The 19,975-nt window shown below is 36.7% G+C and overlaps 1 protein-coding gene across 6 annotated transcripts in view; it reads right to left on the reverse strand.

Annotated features, from left to right (window-relative positions):
- elp1 (elongator acetyltransferase complex subunit 1) overlaps positions 1–19,975 on the reverse strand; it is a 42,308-nt gene that overhangs the window by 20,769 nt on the left and 1,564 nt on the right. For 4 of the 6 annotated variants that reach the window (XM_073922478.1, XM_684442.10, XM_073922483.1 and 1 more), the window contains exons 3-18: positions 17,188–17,340; positions 16,992–17,073; positions 15,415–15,495; positions 13,467–13,552; positions 13,247–13,346; positions 11,019–11,109; positions 10,818–10,941; positions 10,637–10,730; positions 9,426–9,656; positions 5,425–5,595; positions 5,260–5,335; positions 3,460–3,615; positions 3,261–3,367; positions 2,100–2,203; positions 1,956–2,009; positions 1,773–1,878 (exon numbers count right to left, since the gene is read on the reverse strand). In XM_073922478.1, the coding sequence (XP_073778579.1) occupies positions 1,773–1,878; positions 1,956–2,009; positions 2,100–2,203; positions 3,261–3,367; positions 3,460–3,615; positions 5,260–5,335; positions 5,425–5,595; positions 9,426–9,656; positions 10,637–10,730; positions 10,818–10,941; positions 11,019–11,109; positions 13,247–13,346; positions 13,467–13,552; positions 15,415–15,495; positions 16,992–17,073; positions 17,188–17,340 (1,816 nt within the window). The remainder of the gene's footprint in view (positions 1–1,772; positions 1,879–1,955; positions 2,010–2,099; positions 2,204–3,260; positions 3,368–3,459; positions 3,616–5,259; positions 5,336–5,424; positions 5,596–9,425; positions 9,657–10,636; positions 10,731–10,817; positions 10,942–11,018; positions 11,110–13,246; positions 13,347–13,466; positions 13,553–15,414; positions 15,496–16,991; positions 17,074–17,187; positions 17,341–19,975) is intronic. The other 2 variants (XM_073922481.1, XM_073922479.1) reach the window with 1 other exon arrangement.

The following is a 19,975-nucleotide window of genomic DNA, read 5'->3' on the forward strand; positions in this document are numbered from 1 at the left end:
ATCCATCCATCCATCCATCCATCCATCCATCCATCCATCCATCCATCCATCCATCTATCTATCTATCTATCTATCTATCTATCTATCCATCCATCCCTCCATCAATCATCTATCTATCCATCCATCCATCTATCTATCTATCCATCTATCCATCCATCAATCCATCCATCCATCCATCCATCCATCCATCCATCCATCCATCTATCTATCTATCTATCTATCTATCTATCTATCCATCCATCGACCCACCCACCCACCCACTCATCCATCCATCCATCATCTATCCATCCATCCATCCATCCATCCATCCATCCATCCATCCATCCATCCATCCATCCATCTATCTATCTATCTATCTATCTATCTATCTATCTATCTATCCATCGACCCACCCACCCATCCATCCATCCATCGACCCACCCACCCACTCATCCATCCATCCATCATCTATCTATCAATCTATCCATCCATCCATCCATCCATCCACCTATCTATCCATCCATCCATCCATCCATCCATCCATCCATCCATCCATCCATCCATCCATCCATCCATCCATCCATCCATCCATCCATCTATCTATCTATCTATCTATCTATCTATCTATCTATCTATCTATCTATCTATCTATCTATCTGTACCTTGGTATAGTTGAAAAGTAAGAGTTCAGTGCATGGAAATGGTCATGCAGCAAGCCTAAAACACCATTGTATCCTCGTTTTCATGTAAATTGGGTGAGTGCAAAACCTCAGTGGAAACCAGGCCAATCAGAACACAATACTGTTTCATTGCTTACTCTACACGCACTTTAGATTTGCATGTACTTTAGATTACATTTCATGTCTTCTGGACCTGACGAGCAGCCAAAACACAGACTGATATATTGCACATCCCGCCCCAGGCAATGTTCTGGCAACATCCTTATTTTTAAGTTTATATTAAACGTATCATGTATGTGGGACTCTAGTTTAAGAAATGGAAAACATAGCAAAGTCAAAGCCACCCGCCTACTAAGCAATGACTTTTTTTTTTATTCTTTATATATATTTATTTTTGGCCTTTTTGCCTGTATTAGATAGGACAGTATTTAGACAGGAAGTGAAGTTGGGGAGAGAAAGACGGGGTAGGGTAGGGAAATGTCCTCGGGCCGGGTTTCTAACACGGGATGCCCTGACGTGCTACTGCACCATTTGTCGATGCGCTAACCACTAGGCTATTGCATCGAGTAATGACTCTTTAGAACATAAATGCAGGATATACAGATTATACATTTATTCAGTGCCACCCCGATGAGGCATAAGGTACGCTTTTAGTGTTTATTGGGAAATTTGCTGGGTATGTTTATTATTTGAGTGTCTTATCTCTCAGCTCTTACAACACTATTTACACATTGTACAGCAAAATTTAAATCAATAAATTCTAGATTAAAATAAACATCACAAGTGACATCGAGTCCTGTCAAGACCAAATCATAATCAAATGAAAAGGTTTTGTAGCATAAAGTTTGATGCATGAAAAGAAAATATTCAATATTATTTTAGTTTTATCTATATATATCTATATATAGTTTTGTTCTTTTCTTTGACGTTTAGTGTTTTTATATTTATTCTTTTATCATTGTGAGCGTCTGAAGCAAAATATGCAACAGTTGGTAAATTTGGGATTAAAAGTATTCATTTCATTTAAAAAAACACATGTACTGTGCCCAAAGTGTTGCAAAGGTAGTGTGTAACATATTTACTTATTTCATTACTTGACGTGTTCACTTGTACCTTTAACAGAGAGCATGCTGAGCCTGAGACAGTGGCACATGTGAGAGTGTGTGGTGAGCAGCAGGAATTCGTCATAAACCACAAACGAGGAGATATTGGAGGCCACCTTGTAACGAGAAATATCAGTGAACATGACAATAAAGAACAAAATGCAATATACATTTCGTGGGTTTTCAAACATACCAATGAGTCCCCAATGAAGAGGTGAGATCTCTCTGTGAGGCCAATGAAATATTCCTAACAAATACAAATACAGGAGAACATCTTCTTAAAAGTGAAGAGCAAAGCATGAAATAAGTCTGTTATAGATGGAGAATTCATATTTACCTCTTCGCTGAGAGTACACAGTGCCATCTGAACACAAGGCTGGGGAAAGTTGATGGTATTGCCAGTGGAATCCTTCCATTCTGTTACACTTGGCCCTGAAGAGTCTATAAAGAATATTCTAGCATGTATAAACGTCTCTATATGTGTTAATATTTCATTCATTCAATCATTTTATTGTCGGCTTCCTCCCTTTATTAATCCGGGATCGAACTTATCCAGCAAGTTTTTACGCAGCGGATGCCCTTCCAGCTGCAACCCATCTCTGGGAAACATCCACACACACACTCATACACTACGGACAATTTAGCCTACCCAACTCACCTGTACCACATGTCTTTGGACCGTGGGGGAAACTGGAGCACCCGGAGGAAACCCACGCGAAGGCAGAGAGAACATGCAAACTCCACACAGACACGCCAACTGAGCCGAGGTTCGAACCATCGACCCAGTGACCTTCTTGCTGTAAGTCGACAGCACTACCTACTGCGCCACTGCCTCGCCCGTATTAATATTTTTCAAATAAAATTAAAAATACGAGTGATTAAAAAGAACACTCTACTTTTTTTTGGAAATAGGTTTATTTTACAAGACACCTAGAGTTAAACAGTTGAGTTGAGTTTTAAAATCATTCAGCTGATCTCCGGGTCTGGCTGGAGCACTTTTAGCTTAGCTTAGCATAAATCACTGATTCAGATTGGACCATTAGCATCTCAGTCAAAAAAGAAAAAGATCATTCTCTTTTTAAAGCTAGACTCTTCTGTAGTTGCGCCATGTACCAAGTCCAACAGAAAAAGAAAATTAGCTATTTTCAAGGACAATACATCTAGGAACTGCATTGTCATTCTGGTGTAATAATCAAGGAACTTTGCTGCCAAACCATGGCTACAACAGGTGCAATTATATTATACAGAGCCTAAAAATATTCCCTAGCTAAGTAACAGAAGCGAGTGAGATGCTAATGGTCTAATCAAATTCAACGATTTATGCTAAGCTAAGCTAAAAGTGCCATACATGGAGTTTAATGGATTTATAAATGGTAAAAAACAACTGCTTAAGTCTAGGTGACTTGTAAAATGAGCCTGGAGTGTCCCTTCAACATATATTGAGAGGCAGTTTCTGTTATTAGATGTTTTAGATTCTGTAATTAGATGACTGACTGACCCATGAGAAGTTTCTGAATCTGTCCATCTTCAAGTTGCAGGGCCACGGTGCCATTTTTAAGACTGTGACATAAGCTGATCACATGACCATCCACTTCAATGTCTGACCTGAGAAATAACCAACATCCACATCTTAGCAAGTGTTATGATGATCCAAATGTGGACAAGAACGGTGGCGTTAGTGATTATAGCAGCAATACCCGATCTCCATCATGTCCTTGCGGTCCTGGTTGTCAGAAGGGGTGAGTTTCAGCAGGCGTGTCATGCTTCTTCCGTGGGCCACAGCCAAAAACATATCCTCACTCAACCACAGGAGTAAACGCAGGGTTAGAGGTTCCTCCTGATCCACATTTACCCTGCAGGGACAGAACAACTGAATTAGTATAATGAAATTAGGGTTCCTGCAGGTTAAATTGAAGGCTTTTTAAGAACACTATGAATGAAATTTTAGACCCATAAAGGGCTAAATGCTAAGGAATTCAAGTGGACCAACTTTTATTTTTTGTATCTTTTTTATTAAAGCCCACCACATGGTTCAATAGCACAAATATAGGCATTTTAATTTTAATCTGTTCCACTGTACATATTTTCAGCTACCATGTCACTTTGCATGCATTTTATTTTATTTTTTGTAGACAAATGAATGCTGAAACATCCTTAGATCTATGAAAATGAACCTTAACATCAGATTTTTATTTGCAATATAAAAAAAATAATACAATTTAATACATTTCAGAAAACAATAAAAATGTAATAATAATAATAAATTATAATATTTTAGATATTTCTTAGCAATATATTTTAAATATTGTGTAAAAACAAGCAAGCTCTTTTTTCTAACATAAACTCTTAAAAAAATGCTTTAAAAGTTTTAAAAAATAAATCTATGCAAAACAATCTGTCCAGGTTGGTGTCCTCAGCAGTATTACATGGAGCTCTTAAAAACAAATGTTATTGTAAGTAAAAAAATAAACCATTATGGTAAATCAAGTTAAAAATGACCTTTTTAAATAAAAAGTTTAAAGTTTTATTGAGATGGATTGTTGGTGATTGGCTAGGTGTTGATGGCCAGATTGGGTAACTTTACATGTACAAAAAAAAAAGATTTAAGACTTACAACACAATATTTCAGTACATCTAAGACTCTTTAAGGCCTAAAAATGTAATTTTGAGATTTCAGATATTTTAAGACCCTGTGAACACACTGAAAATGCAACAAGATGATTTTGAGCCAAAATAAACTGAATTAAACGAAATTTCCCAACTCAAAAACAATATATAAAATAATAAAATACCAATAATAATTATAATGTAAATCCAAAAGAAGAAAATATCAATGCTTAGATGGTAGGTAAATTAATCTACATAAATGACAGCATTGTATTCTTTACACTGAAAAAAGGTTGATTTTAGAGATACATTGTAACCCATTACTGATAGCTTCAAAATAGGAAAGTTTTGCATTGGATAGTTTTGCGTTAAGTTGAAAGGCCTCAAGCTACAGTAGTTTGAACCTTTTTATACATTTTTCTACATACATTTTTTACCATGTCACTTTGCATGCATTTTATTTTATTTTTTATTAGACTATGCTGAAACATCATTGTAAAAGGATACAGAGCTATATTTAATACTTCTCACAACAATGAATCTTGATTTCCCATTTAGCCATTGGCATGTAATGCACCTGAGATTGGTAAACTGCATATTTTATTTATAGATAACCCAATCTCTGTTTAAAAATAAAATAAAGACGTCGCCATGTTTTTAAAGTCATTTAACACCCTTATTTGCTCTACAAAATAGTAGATACCTTTTTAAGTGTCTTCTATTTATTTTTTAAAGATAAATTTTTTTCTTACAAAACTTGAACTAATAAACAACCATGAAAACTAATTAAAACAAAGCTAAAGCTAATTAAAACAATCAAAAATTTCGGATTTGGAAAAATATCAATACATATAAAGCGATAAAAAAGAAAAATAAAGCAAATTCTGTACCTGTAAGTCTTTTTTAAAACCAATGGCGCAGAGACCACTTTAAATGCAGATGCAGCTTTGTTTTCAGTTCCACCACCTAAATAGAGCAGATACAAGGTAAAATTCCTACATGACATAATATTTGACTGAAGTTTCAAATTCATATGCAAGTTCTATTGAATTCACCTTCACTGTACACATGAACTTGCCCATCGGCTGTGAGAGCTGCAAGCTCATTGGTTCTCTGGGCTTGAGAATGAAACGTGACCAAGTTGACAGGAACAGGAAGTTGAAGCTCAAATGCACACATAGGCGGAGGAATCACACACTGGCGGAACGTCGTCACCAGAACTTTATCTGCAAAAGACGATAGTTAAAACCCTGGAATAATTCACACAGGGTTTCCTGAAATGGCTTCATTTACTCAACAAATTACTCAGATATTTACAGCAGCTAATGTCCTGTTTACAACTGGTTTTAATGTGGGGTTTTGTTGATGATGCCAAATACAGTTAAAGGTGATGCAAGAACTGTAAGTACAGTACTGTGCAAAAGTCCTAGGCCCTTAGTTAGATTTGTTGTTTTAGTGAGGGTATAATGACTTTATATATTACTTCTCATTTACATTTAGTCATTTAGCAGACGCTTTTATCCAAAGGGACTTACAAATGAAGACAAGGAAGCAATTCACACAACTATAAAAGCAACAATGAATAAGTGCTGTGGGCAAGTTTCAGGTATGCAAAGAAAGTGTAAGAAGCAAAACATTAGTAATTTTTTGTTTTTTGATTAATGTAGTTAGTGGAGGGGTCAAAGTGGGAATTGCAGACTAGGAAGGAAAGTAGAGACTAAATAGTTGAGTTTTAAGTCAATTTTTTAAAGACAGCGAGCGACTCTGCCATTCTGATGCAGTTAGGGAGTTCATTTCACCAACTGGGCAGATTGAACGCGAGCGTTCGGGAAAGTGATTTCTTCCCTCTTTGGGATGGAACCACGAGGCGACGTTCATTCACAGAATGCAAGTTTCTGGAGGGCCTATAAATCTGCAGAAGTGAGAGCAGATAAGAAGGGGCGCAGCCAGAAATCGCTTTGTAAGCAAACATCAGAGCTTTGAATTTGATGCGAGCAGCAACTGGCAGCCAGTGCAAACGGATGAGTAGCGGAGTGACATGTGCTCTTTTAGGTTCATTAAAGACCACTCGTGCTGCTGCGTTCTGAAGCATCTGAAGAGGTTTGATAGAGTTAGCTGGGAGCCCAGCTAGTAGGGAGTTGCAATAATCCAGTCTGGAGAGAACAAGAGCTTGAACAAGGAGTTGAGCTGCATGTTCAGATAGGAATGGCCGGACCTTTCTGATGTTGTAGAGTGCGAATCTGCACGATCGAGCAGTTCTAGAAGTGTGGTCAAAGAAGTTTGGCTGGTCATCAATCGTTACTCAAAGGCTTTTCACTATTTTGGATGCAGTAATGGTTGCCCATATCCATCTGGATTGAAAAGTTATGATGTATTGTCGAGTTGGCAGAAACTTATCGTGAGGTTAAGCTGAAGATGATGATCTTTCATCCAGTGTGAAATGTTTGACAGGCAGGCTGCGATGCGAACCGGAACCGAGGGATCAATCTCATTCTCTTTATTAAAATACAACCAGAAAATGCAGGTTCTAGTTGGATTTTTGGGTCTAATTGTTGAAGACATGAAAGAAAGAGTTGAATGAACGAACGAATGAAAAATAGTTTCTGTCTTGGTTTGATCAGCATTTCTGCCAGAGTTCTTGTCAATATTGCCTGAATCGATGGGATCGTGAATGCTGAAAGTACAGACAGGTTTTAATTCATTATCTAACTCCTACTAGAAAGCACCCGATTTATAATAGTTTTATTTTTCAGCATGACAATGATCCCAAACACACTGTTAATATAATGAAATCATATTTAGAGAGAAACACAGATGATGAAACAAGGACAGGCATTAAATGGCCTCCTCAGAGTCCAGACCTGAATATTATATAGAGTATGTGTAGGCAATGATAAGCAGTATGAGATGCACCTGGAGAGAGAAAATAAAAAAAGATAGAACATGCTAAATCTAAGGAATAACTCATAGAAATGCTGAAAGATGCTTGATATTAAATAGCACATCATTTTAGAAAATAATCTACAAAAAAAGTTCAAGCTGTGCAAAAGAGGTCACGACTTTTGATGCTAGTCTTTTGATTCCAAAAGTAATTTTGTTCTGAATATTGTGCACATTGTCCCATATTTTCTGTTTGTTTATTAAAGGTATAGTTCACCCAAAAGTAATGACCCTGCACTTGCTCCATACCTTTTAGATAGATAGATTTGTGCAAAGGTCTTAGCCTCCCAAAAACTAATACATCATTAAACGTTCAAGAAACCCTCAAAGTACTTTTTTTGAGATTTTAACAGATTTGTGTGTTTTGAGCATCACTTAAGACACTAGCTATGTTTCCATCCAAAAATGCGAATGAACTTTATGTGCAAAACGGGATTATCGCATAAAAGACGTGCGAATAAAGCAGCGTTTCCATCCAGCGAGTTAAAGCAAACAAAATCGTCACTTTCTGATTAACTGGCGCCAAATATCAACTATAAAAACTGAATTTGCTGCAGTGGGAGAAGCTGTGTCAATCTTTTTTCATCTAATAAATGCAAATCTGACACGCAGTGGACACGCGGTGGCGTTTCATGGTGTCAGACGCGGAACACAGACGCTCTTGACTCTGGAGGTTATTAATAATATAATAACAATAATACTTAAAAGGCAAGGTGTATTAGAATGACCAAAACAACAGTTCAGATGGTTTACAGTGTGCTCAGCCTGCTGGTTTGTCCATTTACACAGATTTTCATCATCACATGATCTCTTATCACAAAATCACATGACCTTTTTTTAATGTGCATGCTGAAATTTGTGCAGCAAAAGTGTGTCCACCGTAGTTTATGTGCATCTTTTCTTATCGTACATAAAGTTTATCGTACTCAGTTATGTGCATATATTTTTTATGCGCATTTTCTAAATTTTTGCGCATCATGGCGTTTCCATCAGTTGTTTTTTTTTATGCGCATATGCAAAATGCACATAAAAATAGGCGGATGGAACATAGATACTGTTAGCACCTGTCAGCGTTAATTGTGAAGAAAACTGGGTCATTTTTGAGCTTTTGTCAGCTAATTTCATCTTCAGGTTTAAAATTATTTTTGGGGCGGGAAGAAAATTGGTGACGTAGCACAAAACTGCAAGTAGAGTGATGATGCAACGCTTTTTTCATTATTATTCATAGCGGGGTTTTCTTATCCTTTGGCAAGACAGACCTGCCAAGCTGTGAGACCCTATATGAGACCACGTCTACGGACTCTGCATACGTCACACAGTATTTCATGAAGGGTTGTATGTGTTTGTTTCCATGATCCACTGTGTTTCTTGCATGTTTTTTTCCCCGTGAGCCTGTCAGGGCCGATACAGCAAAGCTGCATGTGTGCAGCAAGCATTTTTGTCACGACAGCGTATGAGAATTGGAGAATGGCGGACTTTGTCTTTTGTCAGTTAAGTTCGTACACATTTAGACGCATCGCCGTGCTGCTGTGTTCGCCTAAATCCTCCAGATTACCAGCAGGGCTAATGGTTGAAATAGACAGGGCAAGAGATCTGCTGCACTGAGTCTGCATTCAGACCCAGGGATTGAGGGAGAAGTCCTCATTTATAGTGTTTATATAAACAAGATTATCTTTATAATAATATAAATTGTGGCTATGTGTATATGAAATGCCAAATAACAAATGTAGCAGGGCATTAAATTACTGTTTATTTCTTTGCATTTTAACTTTGTAAACTATAAAATCAAGCGTCTCCTCATGGTTTGTGTCTCATTTTGTGAGCCGACTGACAACAGTTGTTCGCTCCCCTCCTTCTCCCCTGCAGAGCTCCACGCTCATTATGATGCATTTTTTGAAAACAATTCCGAGGTAGACTTGAACCGAAAGATGGGGGTTCATTACCCTTTAATATATTATTGTGATTGAAAAAAGACAAAATCGAAATGTCAAGCATGAACTAGAATGTGTCCATCTTTTCTACTTGTAATGCGATCAAACAGATCCCATCTTTATTCCAGGTGTTAACAGCATTCAAATACAGATTCATCAGTTCAATAGTCATTGATTATGCCTACCTCCATCAATCACTGCCACATTGGCGTTGTCATGGCAATCCAAGCCGTGACTGCGCTGAGTGCTCCAGCCCCAGTCATAGGTGCAGCTGACCAATCCTGAAGTCAGAATGTGGAGTCGCAAGGCTTTCTCTGGATCCCAGCACACACATGCTGGAGCTTTGATGGGATCTTTGCCAAAATGCAAACTCTGTTTTAGATACCAGTGATAATTGCTGACGGTCCACAGCTGAACTGTAAAGGACAGAGTTCAGAAGATTAAAACAAAGCTATAACACAGAGTTAGGGCTACACAGTTTGGGGGGGAATACATTTAGAACTTGTCTTGCAAAAATTCATATTGCGGTATTTTTACCATAACCAAATAAGTATTGTGTAATATTTTTATATATATTTCATAAATATACAAATAAATATGTTTTATTCTTATTTATTTATTTACTTATTTATTTATTTATTCATTCATTAATTATGTTTGTTTTGGTTGTTTTAAGTTTAAGTTAAAGTCAAAGAAAATCAGAGATATTTTCTTTGGGACTTACCCATGCTTTTTATATTAGTTAAGAAAGGTTAAAAAACATATTTATTGTGTAATACTTTTAATAGTTCAGATTTGGTTTTGAGGTTAACTTTAATAACCCTGTTTCCAGGTTTGTGAGCTGATCTTCTGCTTAATTTGGGCAAAACGTTCTCATTACATATTAATATGGTTATAAAATAATAATAATAATAATAATAGCAATAGAAAATATTATTACTTTTAAATTACTAAATACACAAAAAAATTAAATAAATAAATGGTCAATTATGTTATATCTCACTTTAAAAATAGTGTTGGGCAAAAATTTAAATAAAATTTCCAAGATAAAAGTTTGTTTTCAACATAATACATGTGTGTACTGTGTGTGTGTGTAGGTGGATGGATGGACAGACGGACGGACAGACAGACAGATAGATAGATCGATCTAAGGTACAAATTAGATAAAAATTTTAATAAATCTATGTAACAAAATGGTTTTGTATAGTTTTGTTTCAATGTATGAATGTGTATTACATATACATAATAAACATATATAACAGACACACACATGTTATGTCAAAACAAACTTTTATTTTGGATGCAATTAATCCCTATTAATCTTTGCCCAGCACTAATACTACAATACAAATATTAATACTACAGTTATTACATGCTGCATTGCTGATTTGCTTACTGTATGTATTGGGATGATCATTCTTTTTGGGCTTCAAGTCTTCAGCCCAAACCGCCAGAACAGTAGAGTCACTATTCCACAGCAGCTCCTTCACCTAAGAAAAACACACAAATCTTCAGTGATCCATTCCTTATTATTAGCAAAAGAAAGAAAAATCAAGTATTGATGGGTTGAGGCCTACCTTAACCTGATCTTTTTCAAAAGGCAGAGTAAAATCTCCATGCAACAGTCCGTTCTTCTCCATAAACACAACGGTGTGTTTGTTTGGGTGCCGCTGTGTGGACGCAATCAGGCTGCCAGTGGGCCTAAAATGAAAACACACTTGTATAACGATCCGATCTGTCTGTTAAACTAGGTACAGAAGACGTTCAGAATATCTTACTTCCAGCAGAGAGACTGTTCCAGACCATTGACAACCTCGCTGGTGGTCTGCAGGACACATTCTCGATTCCAGATGCGAACCTTTCGAGCACCTGAAACAAAAAAAAAACAATTACGCACCATGAGAAACATTCAGGACGTTCATTTATAAATTACTTACTTTATAAGTTTACTGCCTGCTGCGTCTTACATGTGTAAGAGTCTAATTTATCTTATGCATTTGTTTCTATGGCAAAATATGTCTTTTTTCACCAAAGAAGGCTCACACAAATTTCAAAGGCAGATACTGATTAGATCAAGGCCTGGTGTGTGGACTTTGGGGGTTTAACGATATGGTCACATGTTGATTGGTCAGTTTGAATGTCTCAGCATTTGGGCTTTAGTCACATGGTCAAGAAAAATACAAAATAGGTGGTAAACTCTGCTCTGCCTCCTTTCCTGGTCTGCCTTTTTTTCCCTGGTCTGCTTCTTTCCTGCTCTGCTCCTCTCCTGATCTGGAGTCTATCTTCTCTGCTTTTTTGAAGCCTAATTACACTCTTTGGGCTCTATTTTGACGGTCCATGCGCAGAGCGCAAAATGCAGGGCGCAAACGCCTTCAGGGCGTGTCAGGACGCGTAGTTGCTAATTTAAGGACGGGAAATCTGCCCTGCGCCGTGGTGCATGTTCTAAAAGGGTTGAGTTTATTTTCTTAATGAGTTATAGGTGTGTTTTGAGAATAAACCAATTAGAGTCTCATCTCCCATTCCCTTTAAGAGTCAGCTGCGTCGCGCCAAGAGCGCATTCGCTATTTACAGGACGCAAAGTAAGTCTAAGTGGAAAAAATGAGCATTTAACAAGCAAACAATTCACAGTTTTTTTAACAGAAAACTGTTAAACAGAGCATCTACTGCGTGAGAATGAGAGATAATGGAACTACTTTCACATTCGCTCTTGGATAGGGAAACCTTTATGCACAGACATCAATTAGTCTATAAATAAATACTTTTGTTTGTTAAGCGCAAATATTCGTTTCAAAACTATTTCTAAATTCAGTTCTAATTTCCAGCAAACGAATAAATGAACAATAATAACAAAATGTGCTCAAAAACCTGAGTTATATCCTAAAACACATGCTGCGCCCCATATGGTCTAAAACCTGACAGGTGGGCAAATCTAAGCTTGTTTTTAATAAAACAAATATAAATATGGATATAATAAATAATACTGCTAATAATAATAACATTATATAAAAGCAAATTGTTATGAATGAACTGAAAAAGCCTCCCGAGATGAAGAAGACATAAAAGCAGTGATTTTTCATATTTATGTAGGCTAGAAAATAATGTTTTTAAAATATTTTAATCCTTTATATTTATATCCTATATCTATTCTTATTATATCCTATATATATCCTTAATATTTAATTTTTTCATATGTAAAGATATTTGCCTATTGCTCTCTTGTGCGTATTAAGCAGTGTGTAAGCGAGGCGCAACTCTGCGATGGAGTTTAGACCGGGTTAGTTTTGGTCTAATGAAAAATCTATTATAGTTTCTCAAAATAGCAACGTACCAGCGGTCCGCCTCAGAACGCCTTCCTTTTTAGACCAGAACGCCTATGGGCGCACAAATGAGCGCTAATGCATTTGCTATTTAAACAGCGTAGCGCAACGCCTCAAAACGACTCTTGCGCCAAGCTGAAACTACCAAAAGACTCCTGCGCCACGCCTTGCGCCACACTGCGCTGGGTGTATGATAGGGCCCTTTGTCTCTTATCATTCATTTGTTTTTATCATTCATATTTTATCATTTTATACATTTTTTGTAATTAATTTGTTTGGAACCATAGAGAATTATTGTCAATAAGTTACTTTTGATTTAACATCAACACTTAATTGCTCCATATTGCAATACAATATTTTCACATAATATCAATGCTCTCCCACATTTTAAGCTATTAAAACTGCCCTTTTTCTGTTTTTGGTATAAGAGTGCAGAAGAATGGCTTGACTAGAAATGTACAGTTTTTTACCATCAATACTGATAACTTTTTAGTCATTCGGCAGAACTACAGTTCGAACCGCTGTGGTAAAACCCATTCTTACACATGATATACCTCCATAAATAAATACAATATAAATTCACATATCACACAATAAAACTCCATTTGAATGAAACATATACAGGTATGCTCCATAAAATAAAATAAAAAATAAAAAAACAAGTCAACAGTAAAAAGAGAGATTCTCACCAGTCTGAGGACAAACAGCACTGACAGCAAAGAACTGCCCATCACCTCGCCAAGTAATCCTTGGCTTCCTGTCATCCCATGGCAAGGCAGGCTGTACTTCCTGTGAAAGTAAAAGTAGACAAGAACTAGATGAGGAAAATTAGATGTGAAAGTGCAATATATGCTGGCTGCAGTGGGTTGATTTAGTAAGGGTTGAGAAATAAACAGAATAAAAACGTACTGCTGCTTTCCGCTGGGCGGCCTGCTTGCCCTCAGAACCATGAAACTGAGTCTCCTTCTTCCCCCAACCGACTGTGATGAACTTATCTGATATACACATGCAATCAGATATACACCAATCAGATACTATATTTGCTCAAATGCAGTGAAGCGTTTATACAGAGTCCTAACTACATGAAATACAGCATCACAACTCATAAAATAACTTATATTTTCCATGTTAAAAGGAGTTTTTGTCTTAACCATCTGCAAAAGCGACGCGCAAAATTTCTATTTTAGAAATGCTTTCGACTTCTGCGATGTCGCAGAAGAACAACAACATATATTTGACAACTACAATGACAAAGACTGCTACGACTAATACTACTACAACGACTACTACAATGATCACCTCAGGTACTGATTATGTGCTTTATTTAGTGTTAAATCAGATCTAGAAAATAAAACAAGTAAAACACTACGACTACTACTACTACGATCACCTCAGGTACTGATTATGTGTTTTATTTAGTCTTAAATGCTCCCAGTGTAAGTTTAAACGCTATTTAATATGACTTTTATTGCCATACTACTGAAAGCAGCAGCAAATATTTCACTTAAGATCTTGAAAATTAAAAATGAAAGCCAGATCAGGGGTCCGTTCTTCGTACATGGATTACTTAACTAGTTGGATTTGACATGATCCAGGATCTTTTCGTTCTTCAAAACTCATCCGAGTCTTGTTGTCATAGTAACAGTTCTGGTAGCACAAGCCTGCGTAGAAGCAGGTTGATTTCACATAAACAGGATTAGATCGGGTCAGTTTAAGCAAAGATAATACTGAAAGTATGTACCGAATGCTGATATTTTCTTACAGTAGTTATATACACTTGGGAAAAGTATATATATATATATATATATATATATATATATATATATATATATATATATATATATATATATATATATATATATATATATATATATATAAAAAGTTAAAAAATATATATTAATAAAACTTATTTTAAATAAAAATAAAAGACTGCCACCTGGTGGTTCAAAGAGAAAATTTATTGATATGAACTTTTTAGATGCAATGCGTATATGCACAACATTCGACTTTTTAATATAAAGCATAATAATTTATGCAGTCATGCACGTGTTTTGATCACTAATATGTTGGTGATTGATACCTTTACCAATATCAAAATGCTTTTTTGATGCAAAATTAATTTATACAGTTATTCCTTACGCCGATTAAAACACTTGAGTAGGCCTATAGGCTACAATAATAAAGAAAATCTTTTCTAAATGTAGAACTAAATACATTGATATGCATTGAAATACATGATGAATACTCTTGACGCATGAAAGTGTAAAGCCTGCAGCTCACAACAAATGTTGGGAAGTTATTGCTGCGTATCGTATTAAGGAACCATTTACTGCTAATTTGATGTAATTTTGTTCACATGGATAATTGAATATTAATCAGATGATGTCATTACGCTGCTGTGCCGTCAGCCAGTTGTTACATTGCTGATCGTGATTTCGAGGATCGATAGATCTGTCCTTCACAACAGGCAGCGATCTCAGTTCAGTTCATCCAGACATTTTAATCTGATTTGCGAACTTGTTTGAAGAACCAAATTAGCCAGAGATTAGTTATCAAGATTAACCGACCCAGGCTCTGCCAAATCATCTTAGATCATTTAAGCGAGATACGAAGAACGGACCCCTGTTCTTTAGTGGAAACCAAAAACATTGGCCACTCAGAAGCCTATTATAATGTTAAAGAGCTTTAATATGTATTAATTAAAAGGCTTTACCACTTCGTAGGGAGTGCAGTGGCTGGTTTTTAAATGTTTCTGTCATGTTAAGTCACATTTTGTTGACACAGCCGAATTGCCTGTTGCATCGCATCACATGTTGTTAGGACACATTGTTATAGTGAGCACGTTTATAAATAATACCTTCACCAAAGTCATCCTGATTGATTGCAACTTCCGTTATCGGCTCAAAGTCCTTGGTCATCATGATAATGCTCTCCTGGCCTAACGTATCATATAAGACACAAGTGGACACAATGAGAAGGAGTCAAAAATAATAGCTTAATGCACTTGTAAGCAAAGCTGACTGAAGCAGCAATATGCTGAGTGGCAGCAAAAAACAAAAAAAATTATTACTTAAAATACATACACCCACTTTATTTATTTTTATTATTATTATTATTTTATTTATTTATACAGGGACAACGTACAACATGACATGTTGTGCCAGAATTAGCTTTAAAGCTAATTTACATCTGTAGTCCCTAGGTGGACTTTACAAGTCCCAAGGTACCCCTTCCTAGTGCCGGGTTGGACCCCCTTTGGCCTTCAGAATTGCTTTAATCCTTTATGGCATAGATTCAACAAGATACTGGAAATATTTCACAGAGATTTAGGTCCATATTTTTGGTTCATGCAGTTGCAGCAGATTTGTCGGCTGCACATCCATGATACCAACCTCCCATTCCACCACATCCCAAAGGTGCTCTATTAGATTGAGGTCTGGTGACTGTGGAGGCCATTTGAGTACAGTGAACTCATTGTCATGTTCAAGAAACCATTCTGAGGTGATTTGTGTTTTATGACATGGTGCGTTATCCTGCTGGAAGCAGCCATCAGATGATGAATACACTGTGGTCATAAAGGGATGGACATGGTCAGCAACAACTCTCAGGTAGGCAGTCATGTTGACACGATGCTCAATTGGTACTTATGGGCGCAAAGTACGCCAAAAAAATATCCCCCACACCATTACACCACCACCAGCCTGCACCATTGAAACAAGGCAGGATGGATCCATACTTTCATGTTGTTGATGCTAAATTCTGATCCTACCATCCGAATGTCACAGCAGAAATCGAGACTCATCAGACAAGGCAAATGTTATTCCAATCTTATATTGTCTAATTTTGATGAGCCTGTGTGAATTGTAGCCTCCGTTTCCTGTTCTTAGCTGACAGGAGTGGCACCCGGTGTGGTCTTCCACTGCTGTAGCCCATCTTCAAGATTTGATGTGTTGTGCTTTCAGAGATGCTCTTCTGCATACCTCAGTTGTAATGAGTGGTTATTTGAGATACTGTTGCATTTCTCTCAACTCGAACCAATCTGGCCATTCTCCTCTGACCTCAACAAGTCATTTGCGCCCACAGAACTGCCACTTACTGGATGTTTTCTCTTTTTCAGACCATTCTCTATAAACCCTAGAGATAGTTGTGCGTGAAAATTTCAGTAGATCAGCAGTTTCTGAAATACTCAGACCAGCCCGCCTGGCACCAACAACTATGCCACATTCAAAGTCACTTACTTTAAATCACTTTTCTTCCCCATTCTGATAGTCTGATCGTCTTGACCATGTCTACATGCATTGAGTTGCTGCCACGTGATTGGCTAATTAAGAAATTTGCGCTATCGATCAGTTGGACAGGTGTACCTAATAAAGTGGCTGGTGAGTGTATATGTTTACTTCATTGACACTGAAAAGGTCTGCTAGTAATACAGACCTGTGGTCAGAGTCACCAGCTCTTGGTCTGGGCTCCAAGTCATGCCGGTCAGACCGCTATCAACACTGCCAACACACTCCAACTGTTAATAGTAAAAAAAAAAAAAAGTAAACACTGTTCGTTAGAAAGCATAAAACTAGAACACCATGTTTATGAAATAGTTTCAAAAGTAAAAGCATTAAAATCAAACAATGACCTGACTGGTGTTGAGGTTGTAGAGAATGACATCCCCGTTGGCAGTGGCCAAACAAACCGACTCCTGATCTGGCAGATCTTGTATTGCCAGCACAATGCCACTACCATCTTCTGGGAGATAGTCATCTGCCGTCAGTGAAACCTCATTGAGAACCTAAAAAAGTACATTAAACAGCAAGATAAACACTGAAGACAATACAGACTACATCAATCATTCATCAGCAGTCAAACTATGTGTACATATGTGTATAAAATATGTTAAATATTGTCGGCGCCAATAGCCTAGTGCAGGGGTGGGCAAACTCGTTCCCGGAGGGCCGGTGTCCTGCACAGTTTAGGCCCAACTCTCATCACACACACCTGCTGCTTATAGATTTCTAGTGATCTTAAAGACACTGATTAGCATGTTCAGGTGTGCTTGATTAGTGTTGCAGCTAAACAATGCAGGCCACCGGCCCTCCAGGACCGAGTTTGCCCACCCCTGGCCTAGTGTTTAGTGTGTCGACACATAGTACCGAGGTGCTCGCAGCGACCTGAGATCGATTCCTGTCTCGAGGTCCCTTGCTGATCCTTCCCTTATCTCTGGTCCCCACACTTTCCTGTCTCTATATCTCCACTGTCCTATCAATAAAGGTGAAAACACCTAAATATATATATATATATATATATATATATATATATATATATATATATATATATATATATATATATATATATGTATATATATGTATATATATATATATATATATATATATATATATATTTTTTTTTTTTTAATATATTAAAACATATATTTTATATTGTGCATTATTTGTCTCTACTTGTGTACATCATACATATTTAGGCTCTATTTATGTACAGACTGTATTTAAATGTATATTGTCTTTTTTATTGTCTATTGTCTGTACAAAGTATCTCATTGTGTTTTGCACTGTCTGGTTTTCACTCATTGGAGAACACATGCTCTTGGTGATGTGACAATGAAAGTGATCTGATTATAAATGTTTAGTTATTTGGTACTAGACACGATGAACCAACTTAATTTTACCCAGAACAATATGGGATAACGTGCAAGCTAAAACAAAAATATCTTCATTCTTTACACATGAATATTTCATTCCAAACCCATGACACTTTGTTTTCATCATATGAACTACACAAATTTGAAATAAATAAAATAAAATAATATAAAACCACAAACCTTCTGAAAGGTGTAGTTCCCACTAAAACTAAAATTTACACACTATCACCTTTATGCATTTCTTTATTCTGTTGAACACTAAGGAAGATATTTTAAAGAAAACTGAAAGCCTTCCAAAGTAAGAATAACAAATACTATGGATGTCAGTGGTTACAGTTATTCATTTTTCTTGAAAAGATCTTCTTTAATGAAGTAATAAAAGTAATAAAATAAATAAATAAATAAATAAATAAATATATATATATATATATATATAATATTGCACGTGTTGGACAACATAATGTACTTTTGAGGCTTTTTAGGCGAGAATGTAGTGCTTAGATTGCAACTATGCAGTTTATTTTTAAGGATAGTGCCTATTTTAATTATTCATAATTTCGGTGATTTAGTGCATTGGAGGTCATTAGCCTGCTATACTGAGCAGAGCAAAGACGGTTGATTTTCTGCCACAAGATGGCGACAGAGACAGCATAATAAGCCCAGGTAAGAGAAATTCTAAGTCGATCATTCTCTTTTATATGCTGTAATTATACCATAGTAATCTGGTAGTGCTTGTTTGCTCTGGCTTTTTTAGGGTTAATTATTGTGATATCGTGATTGCAATAGAGAAATACTGGGACAGCTCTGTCGCTTGATGGCATTTCATGCCATTCAGCCTCAAGTTGCGGTTACATTAGAGTTTAAGCATGCGATATTCTGTCGTGCGGCGCTGCGAAAATGGGCGGGATTAAACAAGATGATTGGACATTTAAAAAAGCGAGCGATTGCTCCATGTTTTAAAGTTCTGTACAGAAAGGTCATGTTTTGATCTTTGATTGGTCTAACGCAGTCAAGTGATGCGATTTTGCAGGTCAGAGTTCACCAAGCTTGAACTTTGCACTGCAGCAGCCTGCAAAACTTGACGTATGTCCTTGCGTTTCCAGTCTGACGCATTCGCATGCGTATGAATAGAAGTCTATGGGAGAAAAAGCCCAGTGTAACCGCAGCTTTATAATCTTAAAATGTGAACACAATCACCTGTTTTGTCATCACTTTAGACATTGTGCATATGAATCATTCAAATACTAGCTCTAAAATTATGTTGGTGAATTAGTTTCTGCTGTTCTGAGGTCAGCTTCAGAGTTGTATGAACGGCAGAAGAAAGTAGTACCTCTTACAAAAAGAGTTTTTAGACTCTCCATGTTTGAATTTCTTGTTTATCTACATGATTATGCCATTAAACTGTTTTTGTTGTATAAGAGCAATATCAGACTCTTAGCAGTGCGATATGGGTGCATTATCATCACTGGTGGAACACTAAGGCAGTCGGCCTGTGGCCTTAAGCCAATGCATGCCTCCCACCAGTGCAGATATACAGATATACAGATAGATAGATATACAGATAGATAGATAGATAGATAGATAGATAGATAGATAGATAGATAGATAGATAGATAGATAGATAGATAGATAGATAGATAGATAAACAGACAGACAGACAGACATTTTTACAAATTATGTTGAACTTTTGACAGTATGTCAACATTTTGTGGTGAACTAAATGAACAAAATACAGAAACGCCCCCTCCTTTTATTTATTCCAGAAATA

The sequence above is a fragment of the Danio rerio genome, chromosome 14 (genome assembly GCF_049306965.1).
Source record: "Danio rerio strain Tuebingen ecotype United States chromosome 14, GRCz12tu, whole genome shotgun sequence".
NCBI classification, from domain to species: domain Eukaryota; kingdom Metazoa; phylum Chordata; class Actinopteri; order Cypriniformes; family Danionidae; genus Danio; species Danio rerio.